The 22936-nt window shown below is 51.3% G+C and overlaps 1 protein-coding gene across 1 annotated transcript in view; it reads left to right on the forward strand.

Annotated features, from left to right (window-relative positions):
- The window catches only part of DMBT1 (deleted in malignant brain tumors 1), an 88464-nt gene that overhangs the window by 26758 nt on the left and 38770 nt on the right, over positions 1 to 22936 (forward strand). Inside the window, exons 7-17 of the mRNA XM_065521562.2 lie at positions 1304 to 1627; positions 2723 to 2752; positions 3696 to 3734; positions 4845 to 5168; positions 8241 to 8564; positions 11036 to 11359; positions 14895 to 15218; positions 16615 to 16644; positions 20440 to 20472; positions 21154 to 21477; positions 22452 to 22481. Coding sequence (XP_065377634.1) covers positions 1304 to 1627; positions 2723 to 2752; positions 3696 to 3734; positions 4845 to 5168; positions 8241 to 8564; positions 11036 to 11359; positions 14895 to 15218; positions 16615 to 16644; positions 20440 to 20472; positions 21154 to 21477; positions 22452 to 22481 — 2106 coding nt within the window. The remainder of the gene's footprint in view (positions 1 to 1303; positions 1628 to 2722; positions 2753 to 3695; positions 3735 to 4844; positions 5169 to 8240; positions 8565 to 11035; positions 11360 to 14894; positions 15219 to 16614; positions 16645 to 20439; positions 20473 to 21153; positions 21478 to 22451; positions 22482 to 22936) is intronic.

Here is a 22936-nt window from a genome sequence, read left to right on the forward strand (position 1 = left end):
AGAGATTCCAAGCCAGTATCTTACTTACAGGGGAATATTAGAAGCATTTCCACTAGTGTGAAAAACAAGGCAAGTATGTCCTCCATCCCCACTGCTGTTCAATGTCATACTGGAGGTAGTAGCCAATGCAATTAGAGAAGAGAAATCAATTAGAGGCATAATAATGAGAAAAGTTATTTTTGCATCCCTCTCCTGGAGTTCTGTATAGGTTACATGTAGGCATATCAGAATCAGAGTGAGTATGTTGGTACAGAAATATTTCCTCCACAAGCAGCCCTTTAGAATTGAAGAACTCAGTGCCAGACAGGTTTCTTGACTTTCCCAAAGTTACACAGCAAGACAATATCCAGATCAGGAGTGATGGCTTCTCAGCAGATCCTAGTTTACTTTCAGCCCATGAGTGTCCTCAGAGGAGATCTAATTTTATATATATATATTTTTTTAAATTTTGTTTTTCATCTTCTACAATTGGCAAATGCAGAGACTACCACCACAAATACCGAGTCTACTGTTGTGACAGGTAATCAGTAATTTTGAGTCTGTTTCTGTTATGTCATGATGCCAACTATATCCATGGGCTTTACTGTTATTCAGGAAAAGTTTTAGGGAATGGGATGGGAGGGAATGTTGTGAGTACACAGTGACCTGGATCCCAGAGGTCAGCTAGAGTGAAGCTTCCTTCATTGCCCATGCTCCTGGGAGTAGGGAGAAATCAGTCAGAATGTGGCATCTCCAAGAGCCTGTGTGCTTTGGAAGCAGAGACCAGTGGGATCAGTCTCCAGTTCAGAGTGACAACCCAGCTCCCCCATCTCCACAGCTCTGTGCTGACCCCAGCCATCCTGGCCCTGAGGAAGGCTATAAGGCCAGGAAGATCACATGCAAAATGTGCTCCAAGCCAACCTTAGAGCTGCAGATACACATCAGAGCTCCTTCCAGGACATCCTGATGTCATCACGCTGCTCTTCAGTGTGGGATGTTATGTGTCCCCTGTCTGAGTGAATCAGGCAGAGCCCATGGTCTGCTTAGAGAAGGGTCTTGTGTATCTCTAGGCTCCTTCCAGGATGCAGATTAGGTGGAGTCTTTTATTCTCCTCCAGCAGAAGCTCTAAGACTTGGGTTTGGGCCAAGCAGTCACTGTCCTCTTCCCCATGAAGAACTCTAACCTTAAGGCATGTTAGAGCCCAGCCTAGTTAGAGATTCTCTCAAAGATATTTGCCTATGGGAAAGACCCTGAATGCCCTGCAGGCCCTGAGACCTTGTCTCTCAGTAGGAGTGTACAAGAGAAATTCTGTGCCTTCCTCTAGGATCTGATTATGATTTGGCCCTGAGACTGGTGAATGGAGATGGCAGGTGTCAGGGCCGGGTGGAGGTCCTGTATCAAGGCTCCTGGGGCACCGTGTGTGATGACAGCTGGGACACCAATGATGCCAACGTGGTCTGCAGGCAGCTAGGTTGTGGCTGGGCCATGTCAGCTCCAGGAAATGCCTGGTTTGGCCAGGGCTCAGGACCCATTGTCCTGGATGACGTGCGCTGCTCAGGGTACGAGTCCTACCTGTGGAGCTGCCCCCACAATGGCTGGCTCTCCCATAACTGTGGCCATAGTGAAGATGCTGGTGTTATCTGCTCCAGTGGGCATCAAAGATCTCTGGAGGGTCAGGTGTGGTGGCTCACAACTGTAATCCCAGCACTTTGGGAGGATGAGGCAGGCAGATTGCTTGAGCTCAGGTGTTCAAGACCAGTTCTGGGCAAGATGGCAAACCCCGTCTCTATTAAAAAAAGAAAATCACTTGGGCCCATTCTGGGGACAGACTGTATTCAGAGAATATAGTGACAAACAGGTTTCTCACTCCAGGGCCCCCGCCCAAGACTTTCCTGGTTATCTGGTGGCTCTGGAGTTTAGTTGGGGCAACTGGCCTGTGGGTACAATGCCATGGTCAGCACGGATCCCCAAGCTGCAAGCAGTGCCCCAACATTGGTTTGGAGGTGACTGAGGCACCGGTGTTCAGACACAGGGTCCAGCATGCTGACATCAGAAATAACGAGCTTTTTATTCTGCTCTAGGAACGTCCGCATAACTCATACCCCTGTTTTCCCCGATGCTCCTTCTCAGGGATGGCATGTTTCAGGGACCTGGTTGGTGAAACCTCCCCTCCCCTTGAACACCGTATTACCTTGAGTGCTGTCAGCCACTGACCCAAAGGGAAGGATGCATTTGTAAATAGTTCACTTATGATTGCTGTGAAGAGAGGCAGGGAAGTGGGGTAAGGGTGGGAGGATGTCAGTGAGTCACAAATGGTGGGCTCACATGCGAGCTCAGCGTGGGGAGCAGGGGGACCTCCCAGAGGATCACCAAGAATCCACGTCAAACCTCAGACTCACTGCCGCTCAAGGGTGGAGAGTTAGGGTCTTCATCCACTCATTGCTTAGGGTGGCTGTTTGCTGCTCCCTGGGTGTTGATACTGAGGTTGTTGTGGCCAGTCCCAGGCACCGAAGTGACCTTCATATCCCTGGAGAGTGAGCCGCAGGCACAGAGACGGAGGCAATGCCGGGGGCTGTGGGTTCCCTGAGGGACTGAGGGCTTCACGGTGGGCACTGGCAGGGCCCACTTGGTGGACATGTGATGGGCATCAGCTGAGGGTGTGGCTACCCCAAGTCACTTCAACCTTAACTCTAGTTGGAGTCACTGAGTGTTTGGTGTCTAATGTTGCTATTTTTTCTCATAGCTGCCCAGCCTCAGTCGACGCTCAGGCCAGGTGAGTCCCCAGAATCCTTCCTCGGGATACCCTTTTCTGCTTGGTTACCCCTTCCCCAATCCACAGAGCCTTCCTGCTTCTCTGCAGATACTCTCGGGCATGTTATTTTCACCCCAGCTCTATAACTGAGACCCTAGCATGGTGCTTCTTAAGCACACGTAGGATTCAGCTTCTGCCTTCTCTTCAATCCATCTCAGCTTTCATCATATAGTTCCATGCTGTCCCAATGGAAAACCCTTACAGGTTCAGAAAGAAGCCACCTGTTTAATGAGCTTTGGCCCCTTTATGTTCTGGGCTGACATAACCTTTCTGAGAATTGAGGGTGAGACCCTCTGATGTTCTGTTGAAGGCAAGGTCAGTATAGGCCTGATACCCGCATCTCTCACTACTTGAAAGACCCTTGAAAGACCCCCAGATTCTGCAGGGCCATGTCTGCATTCAGAAGAGGCAGAGGCCATGCTCAGGTGAGAGAGAGGCTAAGAAATGTTTCTGGTGCCTTCACTTACCAGGAAACCTGATATCCCCCGGGTGGGCCCGCTAGTCCCCCGAATATTTTAGCTGCAAGTGTCAAGACTTGGCAGTGGTGTCAGATGAGTCAGACAGTCCATGTGTCAGTGGATGGTGGGGGATGGAGGTGGCGAAGGTTTCCTAATTGAGAAGAGGTCATCCTTGTCTCAGAGAGAGATGGAAGGGCCTGCATGGTGTCCTTTGTCCCTGAATGAGTTCTGTGGGCAGGAGACCTGGGCAGACACATGGGGAGCAAGTGGCTGGACCTGGGAGTGGAATTGTTTTCACAACCATGTCCTAGGAAATGCCCGGTTTGGCCAGGGCTCAGGACCCATTGTCCTGGATGACGTGTGCTGCCTGGTCCAGAGAACTGCTTGTTTTTTACCTTTTTCCCTTCAAATCCAATTGTATCCTTTCTCTTTGTTGCTGTTTACAGACAGTTGGCCTGTCAGGACATCACCTGTACCCACAGAAGGTAAAGAATCCTCTCAACACTCCCTGGGGCTCACTTTCTACCTCTGCATACACTTCGGAGTTCATAGTTCACTTATGATTGCCATGAAGAGAGGTGGGGAAGTAGGCTAAAGGTGGGAGGACGGCAGCAGGTGATAAACAGTTGGCTCAACAGTGAGCTGGGCACTAGGAACAGGAGTAGGACCTCCCAGAAGATCATTAGGAATCATTAGGCTCACGATAGGATGAGGCTCAAGGTGGGCCCTTGCTTCTTCATGTTTCTGTGGGTTGGGTAGGGAGGAAGCTGGAGTCTCTGAAGACCCAGAACTAGATGTGATGTTGGAGAGTGGAGGGTGCTGGTGACCTATCTCCTGTGGGATCCTGTTCCAAGTGGTCAGGAAAGATCCTCATCTGTGTGCTCAGGACAAGCCTTGGGGGGTCTCCCTAATCCTACGGGGACCTCATCCCTGCCATCTCTGGTACTTTCCCAGTCAGCCAGACAGGACCATGCTCCTGAATAAGGGAGGGGTCTGGGCCTGCCATCTGCAGCTGAGAAGCTCCATCCTCTGTGTACCCAACTAGATAGTGGGATATCCATTCCTATCACCTCCACTGGGGTCACAGGTGCTTCCCCAGAAGTTGAGCATCCATAGACCTGGGCAGAGTAGGCTGTCAGTGCTACTTTCACTATAATTAAGCCTAATCTCTGGCTTCATTATGCAAAGGTGACTGCCTGCCTGGGTGACTTAGTTCATTAGGAAATGCCCTGAGTGTGGAACTTGCCCTAGATTGTTAGGGGTCTAGGCCTGCCATTTGTAGCTGTGTAGCTCCATCCTGTCTGCCCCCAGAGTGGGGAGTGGGGTGTCCATTCCTGGCCCCTCCTCTGGGATGTCATACATGCTTACCCATAACTTGAGCTTTTATAGACTTGAGTAGAATAGGGCATCACTTTTTCCACTATGACAAAGCTTAACCTCTGGGTATGGTAATCTTCAGTCATGACTGCGTGTCCTGGTGACATTGGCATTTGTATTCAAACTTGACTACTTTGCCTACTGCTCTGAGTGTTGTACATGCCTTATCCTTGACCTCATCATAGAGATGGATGAAGGGTTCTTGTGTTCCCCTGTAGGATCTGAATCCAGTTTGGCCCTGAGGCTGGTGAATGGAGGTGACAGGTGTCAGGGCCGAGTGGAGGTCCTATACCGAGGCTCCTGGGGCACCGTGTGTGATGACTCCTGGGACACCAGTGACGCCAATGTGGTCTGCAGGCAGCTGGGCTGTGGCTGGGCCACGTCAGCCCCAGGAAATGCCCGGTTTGGCCAGGGCTCAGGACCCATTGTCCTGGATGACGTGCGCTGCTCAGGACAGGAGTCCTACTTGTGGAGCTGCCCCCACAATGGCTGGCTCTCCCACAACTGTCAGCACAGTGAAGACGCTGGTGTCATCTGCTCAGGTGGGTCTCCAAGACCTTGGGCTCCCTCTCTTGGAGTAGATTTTGCTCAAGAAGCAAGATCTCATGATGCTCTGATCTCCTCACTCAGAGCTTTTTCAACCTTTCCTATATTTCTAATATCTCCTTAGCTCTCTGCTAGGAAACAGCGTGAGTGTTCATTGCCAGGTTTTGAGGAGGTCAGGCAGGACAATGGCCAAAGTTAAATAAGGGTCACACCTTTGTTCACCGAAGCAGCACAAGCAGAGGGAGAAGACGAAAGCGCCAGGTCTTTGCCTTTTAGTGTGGCTGGAAAGGAATAGCTTGGGCAGGTTTGTTCAGCTCAGCTTCTGCTGAGGGCCTCGGGCTACTTGTACTCCTGGCAGAAGAGGATGGGGAACTGGCCTGGGCAGAGGTCACATGGTGAGGGAGGAAGCAAGAGAGGGCAAGAGGGAAGGCCCAGGCTCTTTTCAACCACCAACTCTTGCTAGGAACTAAGAGAAGAACTCATCCCTCACCAGGAGGGCAGTAAGTTATTCATGAAGGGTGGGTCTCCATGACCCAGACATGGCGCATCAGGCCTCAACTCTAAACTTGGGGATCCAATTGCAATATGACACTTGGACGTGACAAGCCTCCAAAGTATAGCACTCTGGTTCTCCAGGGTTCCAACTTTCCCCTACTGAAAGATTTTGCATAAGGGTTACGTGGATGAAGCACATATAGGGGATGGGGGAGGGACTGTCTCACTGGAAGGAGCCCAGAACCAAAGGCTCCTGCTAGGAACTGCGGTCTTCTGCTTAGGCCCAATAAGGTGGTGTCTTAATAGAGACACAAGGCTAGGAGTGCAGATCTGTGTCTGTCCGTGTCTGGTCTGGGATTTGGGCACTGTGAGTCCTTGACCACAACTCCCTCCAGAGCACTGCAGTGTTGTGCCTGTGCACCAGTCTGGTGTGGAGTGTGCAGTTCCCATGAGGTCTGCTGGGCAAAGCCTTATTATGAATGCCTGTTGGCTGGGCTGGAAGATCACAGGCAAGACTTTGGCTGGAGTGGCCTCCTCACATTTTTTGACTCAGGGACTGCTAAGATGTGCAAGGGAGAGTGTTGGTTTTGTGTCAACCTGATTACTATTGGCAGACACAAAGTTAATCACTTTGGAGTTGGCAATAGTGGACAGGATCTGCCTAGACACCTTCCAAGGAGCATCTCTGTGGGGATGTGCATGGCAATACCCCTCCCTCTGTGATGGAGACCTAGGGTGGACTGAAGGCATGACCTGTTTAGTTCCTTCCACCTTTGTTCTGGTTTTGCCATCTTCGTAGTGCATCTGATCTGACCTCCTCTTTCTCACAGCTGCCCAGTCCTGGTCGACGCCCAAGCCAGGTGATTCACCAGTGTCCTTCCTTGGGATGTCCCTCTTCTTTCTGCACAATTATCCCTTTCTGCACTCCACAGAGCCCTCATTCTTCTCAGAGTGGATACTTCAGGGCATATGATTTTCCCTTGCTCTGTAACTGAGACCCCAGCATGGCACTTCTAAACCAGACCTAGGGTTCAGGAGGCTTCTGTCTTCTGTTCCATTTATCTCAGCTTTCGTGAAGCAGTTTCATATTGTCCCAATGACCAACCCTTAGAGGTTTAGAAAGTGGCCTCATATTTAATTAGCTTTGGTCCTTTTCTATTCAGAGCTGATATGACCTTCCTGAGAATTGAGTGATTGCCAAAGTCTCCTGGGAAGCCAATATCAGTCAATAAACATGACTTCTGCCATGGGCAAGCAATGTCAGTGCAGGCCTAATACCTCCATTCCTCACTCCTTCAAACACCTCAGATTCTGCAGGGCCACATCTGCATCTAGAAGAGGCATAGGCCATGCTCGGGCAGGGAGAGGGATAATAAATATTTCTGGCAATTCCACGTACCAGGAAACTTGATACCCCTTGGTTAGCTCCTTGGTTCCCCTAACATTTTAGCTCGAACTAGTAGAGTCTCAGCAATGGTGTCAAATATGCCTGTTAGTCCATGTGTCAGTGCATGGAACAGGCTAACCCTTTGTGACTGAGAAGAGGACATCCCACACTTCAGAGATAGGAGGGATCGAACTAGTCTTCCATCAGGCCTATGTCCCTTGCCGAGCTTGCTGAGCTGAAGACTTGGGCAGACACATAGGGAACAAGTGGCAGGAACCAGAAGTGGGGTAGTTTTCATGATGCTTGCCTTGTCCAGAGACCTTTCCTTTTGGGGCTTTTCATCCTCAGGTTTAACTCTAGCCTTTGTCTTTGTTGCAATTTATAGACGCGTTGCCAACCACCACCTTACCGGCATCGACAGTAGGTAAATAGTCCTCTCACTCCTCCCTAGGGCTCGCTCTCTACCTCTGGACAAATGTTTTGTCTGAAAATGATAGAATGAGGGTCAAGGAGGGCCCCTCTCTTTTTCATGTCCCTGCGGGTTGCGGGGGAGGAAGGTAGAGTCTGTGGGGACCCAGCTCTGGGTCTGATGTTGGAGGCTGGAGGTTGCTGGTGACTTGTCTCCTGTGGAATCCTGTTCCGACTGGTCAGGAAAGATCTTCATCCAGGTGCTGAGGAAAAGCCCTGGAGGATTCCCTAATCCTACTAAGACCTCATTCCTGTCCCTCAGCCCATGCATTGCAGAGGTGTGAAAAGTCAGTGAAAGTGACTGTCCCCGCACCTGTCTGGCCAAGGCCTTGTCATACCTGTGAAATTTTCAGAAGCCAGAAAGGACCATAGAATTGCCACCAAGCTCCTGAGCATGGGGAGGGTCTCGCCTGCCAACTGTAGCTGTGTAGCTCTGTCCTGGGTGTGCCCAAGTTAGGGAATGGAGTATCCATTCCTTTTAACTCCAGTGGGATCACAGGTGCTTCCCCAAAACTTGAGCCTTCATAAATCCAGACAGAAAAGGGTGTCACTGCTCCTTCAACTTTGATGAAGCTGAATCTCTGGTTGCAGTCATATTCAAAGGTGACTGCCTGCTCAGGTGACTTTAGCCATTAGGATGTGCCTTGAGTGTGGAACATTCCTTAGATCCTTGACCTCCTGATAGGGATTGCTGAAGGGTTCTTGTGTTCCCCTGTAGGACCTGAATCCAGTTTGGCCCTGAGGCTGGTGAATGGAGGTGACAGGTGTCAGGGCCGAGTGGAGGTCCTATACCGAGGCTCCTGGGGCACTGTGTGTGATGACTCCTGGGACACCAGTGACGCCAATGTGGTCTGCAGGCAGCTGGGCTGTGGCTGGGCCACGTCAGCCCCAGGAAGTGCCCGGTTTGGCCAGGGCTCAGGACCCATTGTCCTGGATGATGTGCGCTGCTCAGGGAATGAGTCGTACCTGTGGAACTGCCCCCACAATGGCTGGCTCTCCCACAACTGTGGCCATCATGAAGACGCTGGTGTCATCTGCACAGGTGGGTCTCCAAGACGTTGGGTCTCCTCTCTTGGGGTAGATTTTGCTCAGGAAATGAGGTCTTAATATGTTCTAATCTCCTCACTCAGGGCTTTTTCAATATTTCCTATATTTCTGATATCTCCTTAGCTCTCTCCTAGGAAACTGCGTGAGTCTTTACCACATTGCCAGGTTTTGAGGCGGTCAGAGAGGACAATGGGCCAAAGTGAAATAAGGGTCACACCTTTGTTCACTGAGGCAGCACAAGCAGAGGGAGAAGACAAAAGCACCAGGTCTTTGCCTTTTAGTGTGGCTGGAAAGGAATAGCTGGGGCCAGGTTGTTCATGAAGATAGAGGTTGATTTGAGTCGTGACTTTGCAGGCTGCATAGGAGCATGGTGCAGGCATCTGCTCAGCTTTTGCTGTGGGCCTCAGGCTGCTTGTACTCCTGGTAGAAGGGGATGGAGAGCTGGCTTGGGCAGAGGTCATATGGTGAGGGAGGAAGCAAGAGAGAGCAAGAGGGAGGGCCCAGACTCTTTTCAACCACCAGCTCTTGCTAGGAACTAAGAGAAGAACTCATCCCTGACCAGGGAGGTCACTAAGTGATTCATGAAGTGTTGGCCTCTATGACCCAGACGTGGGACATCAGGCCTCACCTGTATACTTGGGGATCCAATCCCAACATGAGTCTTGGAGGGGACAAGCATCCAAACTATAGCATGCTGGCTCTCCAGGGTTCTGCCTTTCCCCTACTGAAAGGTTTAGGTGAGGGTGAGGTGGATACAGCACATATAGGCATTGGTGGAGGGATGGTCTCACTGGGAGGAGCCCAGAAGCAAAGGCTCATGCTGGGAAGAGAGGGTCTTCTGCTGAGGACCAATAAGGAGGCATCAGACTGGAAACACAAGGCTGGGAGTGCAGTTTTGTGACTGTCCATGACTGTCCATGTCTGGCCTGCTTGACTGCAATTCCCTCCAGAGCACTGCAGTGTCCTGCCTGTGCACCAGTCAGGTGTGGTGGTGGTGGGGTGATGGCAATGTCCATGAGGCCTGCTGAGCAAAGCCTTGTTATGAATGCCTGTGGGCTGGGCTAGGAGATGACAGGCTGGATTTTTGCTGGAGTGCCTCTTCCTACTTGCTGATGCAGGGACTACTAACATGTGCAAGGGAGAGGGTTGGTTTTGTGTCAACCTGATTGCTATGGGCAGACACAAGTCCTTCAAACATCCCCAGATGCATCAGGGCCCCATCTACATCCAGAAAGGCAGAGGCCATGCTTGGGCAGGGAGAGAGATATTACATATTTCTGGTGCCTCCACTTGCTAGGAGACTTTATACTCCTTTGGGCAGCTCCCTGATCCTTCTAACACTTTAGCTCCAAAGGTCAGAGGCTCATCAATGGTGTCAGATATGCCCATTAGTCCATATGTCAGTGGATGGGGCAGGCAAACCCTTTGAACCTGAGAAGAGGATATCCCACACTTCAGAGGCTGGAGGGATCAGACTGGTCTCCAGTGAGGCCTGTGTCCCTTGCAGTGCTCACTGGGCTGAAGACATGGGCAGACACATGGGGAGCAAGTGACAGGAACCAGAAATTGAGTAGGTTTCATGATGCTTGCCATGTCCGGAGACTTTTCCTTTTGGAGCTTTTCACCCTCAAGTTTAATTCTAGCCTTTGTCTTTGTTGCAATTAAAGACGCGTTGCCGACCACCACCTTACCTGCATTGACAGTAGGTAAATAATCCTCTCAACCCCTCCTAGGGCTCACTCTCTACCTCTGGACAAATGTTTTTTTCTGGAAAAGATAGGATGAGGGTCAAGGTGGGCCCCTGTGTTTTTCATGCCTTGTGTATTAGTGGGAGGAAGTTGGAGTCTCTGGGGAGCCAGTCCTGGTTCTGGTGTTGGAGGCTGGAGGGTGCTGGTGACCTGTCTCCCACGGGATCCTCTTCCAAGTATCAGGAAAGATCCTCATCCAGGTGCTGAGGACAAGCCCTGGAGGACTCCCTACATCCTGATGGGACCTCGTTCCTGGCCCTCCGGCCATGCATTGCAGACCTGCAAGGGTGGGTGACAGTTCCTGTCCCTGCAGCTGTCTGGCCAAGGCCTTGCCATCCTTGGCAATTTGCCAGAAACCAGGGAGGACCACGTGGGTGCCACCTAACTCTTGAACATAGGGACAGCATGGGCCTGACCTCTGGAGCTGTGACACTCCATCCTGTGTGTGCCCAGAGTAGGGAGTAGGGCGCCTACTCCTGTCACCTCCACTGGGGTCACAGATGCTTCCCCAAAACTTGATCCTCCATAAACCCGGGCAGGATAGCATATCACCTCTCCTTCCACTGTGATGAAGCTGAACCTCTGGTTGCAGTCATACTCAGTCGTGACTGCCTGCCCAGGTGACTTTGGCATTAGGAAGTGCCCTGAGTGTGGAATGTGCCTTAGATCCTTGACCTCCTGATAGGAATGGATGAAGAGTTCTTGTGTTCCCCTGTAGGACCTGAATCCAGTTTGGCCCTGAGGCTGGTGAATGGAGGTGACAGGTGTCAGGGCCGAGTGGAGGTCCTATACCGAGGCTCCTGGGGCACCGTGTGTGATGACAGCTGGGACACCAATGATGCCAGTGTGGTCTGCAGGCAGCTGGGCTGTGGCTGGGCCACATCAGCCCCAGGAAATGCCCGGTTTGGCCAGGGCTCAGGACCCATTGTCCTGGATGACGTGCGCTGCTCAGGCTACGAGTCCCACCTGTGGAACTGCCCCCACAATGGCTGGCTCTCCCACAACTGTGGCCATCATGAAGATGCTGGTGTCATCTGCTCAGGTGGGTCTCCAAGACTTTGGGTCTCCTCTCTTGGGGTAGATTTTGCTCAGGAAGCAAAGTCTTAATATGTTCCAATCTCCTCACTCAGAGCTTTTTCAACCTTTCCTGTATTTCTGATATCTCCTTAGCTCTCTCCTAGAAAACTGCATGAGTCCTTGCCACATTGCCAGGTTTTGAGGAGGTCAGAAAGGACAATGGGCCAAAGTGAAATAAGGGTCACACCTTTGTTCACCGAGGCAGCACAAGCAGAGGGAGAAGACGAAAGCACCGGGTCTTTGCCTTTTAGTGTGGCTGGAAAGGAATAGCTGGGGCCAGGTTGTTCATGAAGATAGAGGTTGATTTGGGTTGTGGCTTTGCAGGCTACATAGGAGCATGGTGCAGGCATCTGCTCAGTTTCTGCTGCGAGCCTCAGACTGCTTTTACGCCTGGCAGAAGGGGATGGGGAGCTGGCTTGGGCAGAGGTCACATGGTGAGGGAGGAAGCAAGAGAGAGCAAGAGGGAGGGCCCAGACTCTTTTCAACCACCAGCTCTTGCTAGGAACTAAGAGAAGAACTCATCCCTGACCAGGGAGGTCACTAAGTGATTCATGAAGGGTTGGCCTCCATGACCCAGACATGGGACATCAGGCCTCACCTGTATACTTGGGGATCCAATCCCAACATGAGTCTTGGAGGGGACAAGCATCCAAACTATAGTACGCTGGCTCTCCAGGGTTCTGCCTTTCCCCTACTGAAAGGTTTAGGTGAGGGTGAGGTGGATACAGCACATATAGGCATTGGTGGAGGGATGGTCTCACTGGGAGGAGCCCAGAAGCAAAGGCTCATGCTGGGAAGGGAGGGTCTTCTGTCGAGGACCAATAAGGAGGCATCAGACTGGAAGCACAAGGCTGGAAATGCAGTTTCGTGACTGTCCATGTCTGGCCTGGGTTTTGGGGGTGTGAGTGCTTGACTATAATTCCCTCCAGAGCACTGCAGTGTCTTCCGTGTGCACCAGTCAGGTGTAGGTCAGACAGTGCCCATAAGGCCTGCTGAGCAAAGCCTTGTTATGAATGCCTGTGGGCTGGGCTAGGAGATGACAGGCTGGATTTTTGCTGGAGTGGCCGCTTCATACTTGCTGATGCAGGGACTACTAACACGTGCAAGGGTGAGGGTTGGTTTTGTGTCTTCCTGATTGCTATGGGCAGACACAAAGTCCTTCAAACACCCCCAGATGCGTCAGGGCCCCATCTACATCCAGAAAGGCAGAGGCCATGCTCAGGCAGGGAGAGAGATATTATATATTTCTGGTGCCTCCACTTGCTAGGAGAATTTATACTCCTTTGGGCAGCTCCCTGATCCTTCTAACACTTTAGCTCCAATGGTCGGAGGCTCAGCAATGGTGTCAGATGTGCCCATTAGTCCATGTGTATCGGGAGAACCTGCTCCCAATGTTTAATGTGGGTTCTTTTTAGTTCCTAAGTGTCTCGGCTGGGTTGGGAAATAAAGGGAAAGAGCACAGAGAGAAATTTAAAGCTGGGTGTCCGGGGGAAACATCACATGTCGGCCGGATCCGTGATGTTCCCTGAGCCATAAAACCAGCAAGTTTTTATTAGCGATTTTCGAAAGGGGAGGGAGTGCACGAATAGGGTGTGGGTCACAGAGATCACATACTTCACAAGGTAATAAAATATCACAAAGCAAATGCAGGCAGGGCAAGATCACAGGACCACCGGATGAGAAGAAATTAAAATTGCTAATGAAGTTTCGGGCACGCATTGTCATTGATAACATCTTATCAGGAAACAGGGTTTGAGAGCAGACAACCTGTCTGACCACAAATTATTAGGTGGGAATTTTCCTCCACCTAATAAGCCTGGGAGCGCTACAGGAGTCCGGGGCTTATTTCATCCCTTTGGCTTCAACCACAAAAGACGGAAGGCCTTAAAAGGGGTCATCTATAAGCCTACCTTCAGGGCGCATTCTCTTCCTCAGGGATGTTCCTTGCTGAGAAAAAGAATTCAGCAATATTTCTCCTATTTGCTTATGAAAGAGGAGAAATATAGCTCTGTTCCGTCTGGCTCTCCGGCAGCCAGTTCAAAGTTACCTCTCTCGCTCCCTGAATCTCACTGTTATCCTGTTTTTTTTTTTTTTTTTAAGATGCCCAGATTACATGTTGTTCAAACACACACGCTCTACAAACAATTTGTGCAGTTGATACAATCCCAGGGTCCTGAGGTGACATTCATCCTCCTCAGTTTATGAAGAAGATGACAGGATTAAGAGATTAAACTGAAGACAGGAATCGGAAAACACAAGGGTATTGATTGTGGAAGTGATAAGTGTCCATGAAATCTTCACAATTTATGTTCAGAGATTACAGTAAAGACAGGTGTAAGAAATTATAAAAGCATTAATTTGGGGAACTAATAAATGTCCGTGAAATCTTCACAATTTATGTTCTTCTGCCGCAGCTTCAGCCGGTCCCTCTGTTCAGGGTCCCTGACTTCCTGCAACACATGTGTCAGTGGATGGGGCAGGCAAGCCCAGAGGTCAGAGGGATCAGATTGGTCTCCAGTGAGGCCTGTGTCCCTTGCTGAGCTCACTGGGCTGAAGACTTGGGCAGACACATGGGGAGCAAGTGACAGGAACCAGAAATTGAGTAGTTTTCATGATGCTTGCCATGTCCGGAGACTTTTCCTTTTGGAGCTTTTCACCCTCAAGTTTAATTCTAGCCTTTGTCTTTGTTGCAATTAAAGACACGTTGCCGACCACTACCTTACCTGCATTGACAGTAGGTAAATAATCCTCTCAACCGTTCCTAGGGCTCACTCTCTACCTCTGGACAAATGTTTTTTTTCTGGAAAGGATAGGATGAGGGTCAAGGTGGGCCCCTGTGTTTTTCATGTCCTTGTGCATTAGTGGGAGGAAGTTGGAGTCTCTGGGGAGCCAGTCCTGGTTCTGGTGTTGGAGGCTGGAGGGTGCTGGTGACCTGTCTCCCATGGGATCCTCTTCCAAGTATCAGGAAAGATCCTCATCCAGGTGCTGAGGACAAGCCCTGGAGTACTCCCTACATCCTGATGGGACCTCGTTCCTGGCCCTCTGGCCATGCATTGCAGAGCTGCAAGGGTGGGTGACAGTTCCTGTCCCTGCAGCTGTCTGGCCAAGGCCTTGCCATCCTTGGCAATTTGCCAGAAACCAGGGAGGACCACATGGGTGCCACCTAACTCTTGATCATGGGGACAGCATGGGCATGCCCTCTGGAGCTATGGCACTCATTCCTGTGTGTGCCCAGAGTAGCGAGTAGGGCACTATTCCTGTCACCTCCACTGGGGTCATAGGTGCTTCCTGAAAACTTGATCCTCCATAAACCCAGGCAGGATAGCGTATCACCTCTCCTTCCACTGTGATGAAGCTGAACCTCTGGTTGCAGTCATACTCAGTCGTGACTACTTGTCCAGGTGACCTTGGCCATTAGGAAGTGCCCTGAGTGTGGAATGTGCCTTAGATCCTTGACCTCCTGATAGGGATTGCTGAAGGGTTCTTGTGTTCCCCTGTAGGACCTGAATCCAGTTTGGCCCTGAGGCTGGTGAATGGAGGTGACAGGTGTCAGGGCCGAGTGGAGGTCCTATACCGAGGCTCCTGGGGCACCGTGTGTGACGACAGCTGGGACATCAATGATGCCAGTGTGGTCTGCAGGCAGCTGGGCTGTGGCTGGGCCATATCAGCCCCAGGAAATGCCCGGTTTGGCCAGGGCTCAGGACCCATTGTCCTGGATGATGTGCGCTGCTCAGGGAATGAGTCGTACCTGTGGAACTGCCCCCACAATGGCTGGCTCTCCCACAACTGTGGCCATAGTGAAGACGCTGGTGTCATCTGCTCAGGTGGGTCTCCAAGACTTTGGGTTTCCTCTCTTGGGGTAGATTTTGCTCAGGAAGTGAGGTCTTAATATATTCTAATCTCCTCACTCAGAGCTTTTTCAACCTTTCCTGTATTTCTGATATCTACTTAGCTCTCTCCTAGGAAACTGCATGAGTCCTTGCCACATTACCAGATTTTGAGGAGTTCAGGGAGAAAAATGGGCCAAAGTGTAATAAGGGTCACGTCTTCGTTCACCTACTGAGGCAGCGCAAGCAGAGAGAGAAGAGGAAAGTGCTGGGTCTTTGCCTTTTAGTGTGGCTGGAAAGGAATAGCTAGGGTCAGGCTGTTCATGAAGATAGTGGTTGATTTGGGTCGGGGCTTTGCAGGCTGCATAGAAGCATGATATCTGCTTGGCTTCTGTTGATGGCCCCAGGCTGCTTTAGTTCCTAGCAGAAGGAGATGGGGAGCTGTCCTGGGCAGAGGTCACATGGCAAGTAAAGGAAGCAAGAGAGGGCAAGAGGGAGGGCCCAGACTCTTCAACCACCAGCTCTTGCTAGGAACTAAGAGAAGAACTCACCCTTGACCAGAGAGGGCACTAAGTGATTCATAAAGCGTTGGCCTCCATGACCCAGACATGGCGCATCAGGCCTCACCTCTATACTTCGAGTTTCCAATCCCAAGATGAGTCTTGGATGGGACAAACATCCAATCTATAGCACGCTGTCTCTCCAAGGTTCCGCCTTTCCCCTACTGAAAGGTTTAGGTGACAGTGAGGTGGATGCAGCACATATAGGTGTTGGGGGAGGGTCGATCTCACTGGGAGGAGCCCAGAAGCAAAGGCTCATGCTGGGAAGGGCGGGTCTTCTGGTGAGGCCCAGTAAGCAGGCCTCAGACTGGAAACACAAGGCTTGGAATGCAGATCTGTGTCTGTCCATGTCTGGCCTGGGTTTTGGGAGTGTGAATGCTTGACTGCAATTCCCTCCAGAGAACTGCAGTGTCCTGCCTGTGCACTGGTCAGGTGTGGGGTGGGCAGTGCCCGTGAGACCTGCTGAGCAAAGCCTTGTTCTGAATGACTGTGGGCTGGGCTGGAAGATCATAGGCTGGATTTTTGCTAGAGTGGCCTCTTCATACTTGCTGACTCAGGGACTGCTAAGACATGCAAGGGAGAGGGTTGGTTTTGTGTCAACCTGATTACTATGGGCAGACACAAACTTAATCACTTTGGAGCTGGCAGTAGTGGCAGGATCTGCCCAGACGTCTTCCAAGGAGCATCCTTGTGGGGACGTGCATGGCAATGCCCCTCCCTCTTGATGGGGACCTAGCATAGACTGAACGCATGACCTGTTTAGCTCCTTCCACCTTTGTTCCAGTTTTGCCAGCTTCTGTGCAGTGCATCTGATCTGACCTCCTTTCTCACAGCCACCCAGTCCCATTTGACGCCCAGGTCAGGTGATTCCCCAGTGTCCTTCCTTGGGATATCCCTTTTCTTTCTGCACAATTGTCCTTTTTCCCACTCTGCAGAGCCCTCCTTCTTATCTGTGGGTCATACTATTTTCCCTGCTCTGTAACTGAGACCCTAGCATGAAGCTTCTTAACCAGACATGGTTAAGAAGGTATGATCTTTCTAAGAATTGAGAGTGATTGCCAATGTCTCCTGGGAAGGCAATGTCAGCTATAGCCTTAAACATGACTGTCCGTGGGCAAGCAATGCCAGTGCAGGCCTGATACCTCCATTCCTCACTCCTTCAAACACCCCCAGATGCGGCAGGGCCCCGTCTACCTCCGGAAAGGCAGAGGCCGTGCTCTGGCAGGGAGAGATATATTAGATATTTCTGGTGCCTCCACTTGCCAGGAGACTTTATACTCCTTTGGGCAGCTCCCCGATCCTTCTAACATTTTAGTTTCAAGTGTGAGAGTCTCAGCAATGGTGTCCAATGTGCCCATCAGTCCATGTGTCTGTGGATGGGGCAGGTAAACCCTTTGTAGCTGAGAAGAGGATATTCCACACTTCAGAGGTAGGAGGGATCAGACTGGTCTCCAGCGAGGCCTATGTCCCTGGCTGTGCTCCTTGAGCTACAGACTTGGGCAGACACCTGGGGAGCAAGTGGCAGGAACCAGAAATCGAGTAGTTTTCATGATGCTTGTCTTGCCCAGAGACCTTTCCTTTTGGAGTTTTTCACCCTCAACTTTAATTCTAGCCTTTGTCTTTGTTGCAATTTACAGACCTGTTGTCGACCAGCACCTTACCTGCATCGACAGTAGGTAAATAATCCTCTCACCCCTCCCTAGGGCTCACTCTCTACCTCTGGACAAATGTTTTGAATGAAAATGATAGGATGAGGGTCAAGGTGAGCCCTTCTCTGTTTCATGTCCCTGTGCATTGAGTGAGAGGAAGTTGGAGTCTCTGGGGAGCCAGTCCTGGGTCAGGTGTTGGAGGCTGGAGGGTGTTGGTGACCTGTCTCCTGTGGGACCCTGTTCCAAGTATCAGGAAATATCCTCATTCAGGTGCTCAGGACAAGCCCTGGAGGGCTCCCTACTCCTGGGACCTCATTCCTGGCCCTCTGGCCATGCATTGCAGACCTGCAAGGATGGGTGACAATTTCTGTCCCTGCAGCTGACTGGCCAAGGCCTTGCCATCCCTGGTAATTTTCCAGAAGTCAGAGAGGACCACGTGGGTGCCACCAAAGTCTTCAACATGGGGACAGCATGGGCCTGGCCTCTGGAGCCGTGGCGCTCCATCCTGTGTGTGCTCAGAGTAGGGAGTGGGGCGTCCATTCCTGTCACCTCCACTGGGGTCACAGGTGCTTCCCCAAAACCTGAGACTCCACAAACCCAGGCAGAATAGGGTATCACCTCTCCTTCCACTGTGATGAAGCTGAACCTCTGGTTGCAGTCATGCTCAGTCGTGACTGCTTGTCCAGGTGACCTTGGCCATTAGGAAGTGCCCTGAGTATGGAATGCGCCTTAGATCCTTGACCTCATGGTAGGGATGGATGAAGGGTTCTTGTGTTCCCCTGTAGGATCTGAATCCAGTTTGGCCCTGAGGCTGGTGAATGGAAGTAACAGGTGTCAGGGCCGAGTGGAGGTCCTATTCCGAGGCTCCTGGGGCACTGTGTGTGATGACAGCTGGGACACCAGTGATGCCAGTGTGGTCTGCAGGCAGCTGGGCTGTGGCTGGGCCACATCAGCCCCAGGAAATGCCTGGTTTGGCCAGGGCTCAGGACCCATTGTTCTGCATGATGTGCGCTGCTCAGGACATGAGTCCTACCTGTGGAGTTGCCCCCACAATGGCTGGCTCTCCCATAACTGTGGCCATCATGAAGACGCTGGTGTCATCTGCTCAGGTGGGCCTCCAAGACCTTGGGTTCCCTCTCCTAGACTGGAGTTTGCTTAGGAAGAAAATCCTAATTACATTCTGATCTCCTCACTCAAAGCTTCTTCTATGTTTCCCGTATTTATGCAGTCTTGTTAGCTCTCTGCTAAGAATCTGTATGAATTTCGCTATAGGGCCTGGTGTTCCTGTGGTCACTTAGGACAGGGGACCAAACTCAAACAACCCAGACTTTCTCCCTTTCTTGAGGCAGTGCAAGGAGGAGGCAGAAGAGAAAAGTGCTGGCTCCCCAGGGCCCCCTTTCTCCCCTGCTGAGTAGCACTGGGTGAGGGTATCATGGACGCAGGACAGACAGCAAGGCAGGGGAGGAATCCTCTCGCTGCGAGGAACTTTGAACTAAAAATGCTTGTCTGGAAGTGGGTTCTCAGCTGCGACCCAGTAAGGACGTCTGCAAATAGAGGCTCAAGGATTAGGAATGTAAATGTGTGTCTCTTCATGTCAGGCCTGGGTTGCGTGGGGTTGGAGTTCTTGACCTCAGCTCCTCTTAGAACGCTGCTGAGCATTGCCTGTGCCCCAGGTCTGGTGTGGGGAGGGCAGCCCACATGAGGCCGGCCAGGCATGGCCTTGTTATTGCCTCTGGTCCGGGCTGGAAGATCACACAAGGGATTTTGGCTGGAGTGGCTTCCTCAGCCTTGTTGACTCAGAAACGCCTAAGACATGCAAGGGAAAGGGTTGGTTTGGGGTTATCCTAGTTACCCTGGGCAGACACAAAGTTAATCACCTCAGAGCTGGCAATAGTGGACAGCATCTGCCTCGACCCCTTACACGGTGCATCTCTGTGGGGATGGCATGGCAATGTCCCTGCCTGTGTGATCGGAACTAGGATGGACTGAGTGTCACACTGCCCATTTCTTTCCCTCCTCGTTCCAGTTTTGCAGACTTCTGTGTAACGTGCCTGATCTGACCTTCTCTTCTCTTTCTCACAGTTTTACACTCCCAGTCGACACCCATTCCAGGTAAGTTTCCAGTGTCCTTCCTCAAAACGTCCCTTCTCTTTCTGCCCAATCACCCCTTCCCCACTCCACAGAGCTCTCCTGTTTCTGTCTGTGGATACTGTGGAGCATATTATTTCTACCCCCAACACTGGCTATGTAACTGAGACCCCAGCACAACGCTTTTTAAACACACGTCGGATTCAGGAGGCTTCTGTCTTCTTTTCAACCCCTCTCAGCTTAATGAAACAGTTTCAAACTGTCCCAGTGGACAGACCTTACAGCTTCAGGAACTGGCCCATGTTTAATCAGCTTTGGTCCTTTTATATTCAGGACTCACATATAGTTTCTGAAAATTGAGGATGTCACCTACTGAACTGTTCAAGGCATCGTCAGGGCAGGCTCAATACCCCCATCCATCGCTGCTGGAAAAATTCCAAGATTATGATGGGCCACATTTGTATCCAGAAGATGCAGAGTTTGTGCTTGGGCAGGGAAAGGGATAATAAAGGTTTGTGGTGTCTCTGCTTAGCCAGAAACCTGATTCCTGATTGTCCCCTGGGAAGCCCCTGGTTCCCCTAACATTTTAGCTTCCAGTGTCCGAGCCTCAGCAATGGCGTCTGATATCCTAGTCAGTCCATGCATCAGCAGATGTGGGATGGCATGGTGGGGAGCATCCCCTAACACATAGAAAGATACCTCAGGATTAGAGAAATGGAGGGCTCAGTCTGGTCTCCAGCAGGACCTTTGCCCCTGGATGAGTTCACAGCAGAGGAGACCTGGGCAGACACATGGGAAGCAAGTGGCAGGAACAGGAAGTGGAATTGTTTCCAGTTTGATTCCCCCTCCCACGGAACCTTTTGTTCTGGGCCTTTTCCCTTCAAGTCTAATTCTGTCTTTTTTCTTTGTTGCAATTTACAGACACTTGGCTGACCTCACCTGCGTCAACAGCAGGTAAATAATCCTCTCACCCCTCCCTAGGGCTCACGATCTCTGGACATATTTTGTGTTTCAGACTGATAGGATGCAGCTCAAGGTGGGCCCCTCTCTTTCATGTCCCTGTGGGTTACGTGGGAGGAAGGTGGAGTCTCTGGTGAGCCAGTCCTGGGTCTGATGTTGGAGGCTGGAGGCTGCTGGTGATCTGTCTCTCATGGGACCCTGTTCCAAGTGTTCGGGAATGATCCTCATCCAGGTGCTCAGGACAAGCACTGGAGGGCTCCCTAATCCTGTAGGGACGTCATTCCTGGCCTTCTGACCATGCACTGCAGACCTGCAAAAGTGCGTGAAAATTTCTATCCGTGCAGCTCTCTGGCCATGGCCCCGCTATCCCTGGCAATTTGCCAGAAACCAGAGAGGACAGCATGGGTGCCACCAAACTCTTGAACATGAGGCCAGCATGGGCCTGCCCTCTGGAGCTGTGGAGCTCCATCCTGTGTGTGCCCAGAGTAGGGAGTGGGGATACCATTCCTGTCACCTCCACTGGAGTCACAGATGATTCCCCAAACTCTGAGCCTCCATAAACCCGGGCAGCATAGTACATCCCCTCTCCTTCCCCTGTGATAAAGCTGAACGTCTGGTAGCAGTAATATACAATCCCTGATAGGGATGGATGAGGGTTCTTGTGTTCCCCTGTAGGATCTGAATCCAGTTTGGCCCTGAGGCTGGTGAATGGAGGTGACAGGTGTCAGGGCCGAGTGGAGGTCCTATACCAAGGCTCCTGGGGCACCGTGTGTGATGACTACTGGGACACCAATGATGCCAATGTGGTCTGCAGGCAGCTGGGCTGTGGCTGGGCCACATCAGCCCCAGGAAATGCCCGGTTTGGCCAGGGCTCAGGACCCATTGTCCTGGATGACATGCGCTGCTCAGGGCACGAGTCCTACCTGTGGAACTGTCCCCACAGAGGCTGGCTCTCCCACAACTGTGGCCATCATGAAGACGCTGGTGTCATTTGCTCGGGTGGGCCTTCAAGACCTTGGGCTCCCACTCTTAAGTTCCAGTTTGCTCGGGAAGAAAATCCTAATTACATTGTGATCTCCTCACTCAAAGCTTCTTCTATGTTTCCCGTATTTATGCAGTCTTGTTAGCTCTCTGCTAAGAATCTGTATGAATTTTGCTATAGGGCCTGGTGTTCCTGTGGTCACTTAGGACAGGGGACCAAACTCAAACAACCCAGACTTTCTCCCTTTCTTGAGGCAGTGCAAGGAAGAGGCAGAAGAGAAAAGTGCTGGCTCCCCAGGGTTCCATTTCTCCCCTGCTGAGTAGCACTGGGTGAGGGTATCATGGACGCAGGACAGACAGCAAGGCAGGGGAGGAATCCTCTCGCTGCGAGGAACTTTGAACTAAAAATGCTTGTCTGGAAGTGGGTTCTCAGCTGAGACCCATTGAGGACGTCTGCAAATAGAGGCTCAAGGGTTAGGAATGTAAATGTGTGTCTCTTCATGTCAGGCCTGGGTTGCGTGGGGTTGGAGTTCTTGACCTCCGCTCCTCTTAGAACGCTGCTGAGCATTGCCTGTGCCCCAGGTCTGGTGTGGGGAGGGCAGCCCACATGAGGCCGGCCAGGCATGGCCTTGTTATTGCCTCTGGTCCGGGCTGGAAGATCACACAAGGGATTTTGGCTGGAGTGGCTGCCTCAGCCTTGTTGACTCAGAAATGCCTAAGACGTGCAAGGGAGAGGGTGGGTTTGGGGTCATCCTGGTCACCCTGGGCAGACACAAAGTTAATCACCTCAGAGCTGGCAATAGTGGACAGCATCTGCCTCGACCCCTTACACGGTGCATCTCTGTGGGGATGGCATGGCAATGTCCCTGCCTGTGTGATCGGAACTAGGATGGACTGAGTGTCACACTTGCCCATTTCTTTCCCTCCTCGTTCCAGTTTTGCAGACTTCTGTGTAACGTGCCTGATCTGACCTTCTCTTCTCTTTCTCACAGTTTCCCAGTCCCAGTCGACACCCGGTCCAGGTAAGTTTCCAGTGTCCTTCCTCAAAACGTCCCTTCTCTTTCTGCCCAATCACCCCTTCCCCACTCCACAGAGCTCTCCTATTTCTGTCTGTGGATACTGTGGAGCATATTATTTCTACCCTCAACACCGTCTATGTAACTGAGACCCCAGCACAACGCTTTTTAAACACACGTCAGATTCAGGAGGCTTCTGTCTTCTTTTCAACCCCTCTCAGCTTAATGAAACAGTTTCAAACTGTCCCAGTGGACAGCCCTTACAGGTTCAGGAATTGGCCTGTGTTTAATCAGCTTTGGTCCTTTTATATTCAGGACTCACATATAGTTTCTGAAAATTGAGGGTGTCACCTTCTGAACTGTTCAAGGCATCGTCAGGGCAGGCTCAATACCCCCATCCATCGCTGCTGGAAAAATTCCAAGATTATGATGGGCCGCATTTGTATCCAAAATAGGCAGAG

Source organism: Macaca fascicularis, chromosome 9, assembly GCF_037993035.2.
Source record: "Macaca fascicularis isolate 582-1 chromosome 9, T2T-MFA8v1.1".
Taxonomy (NCBI): Eukaryota; Metazoa; Chordata; class Mammalia; order Primates; family Cercopithecidae; genus Macaca; species Macaca fascicularis.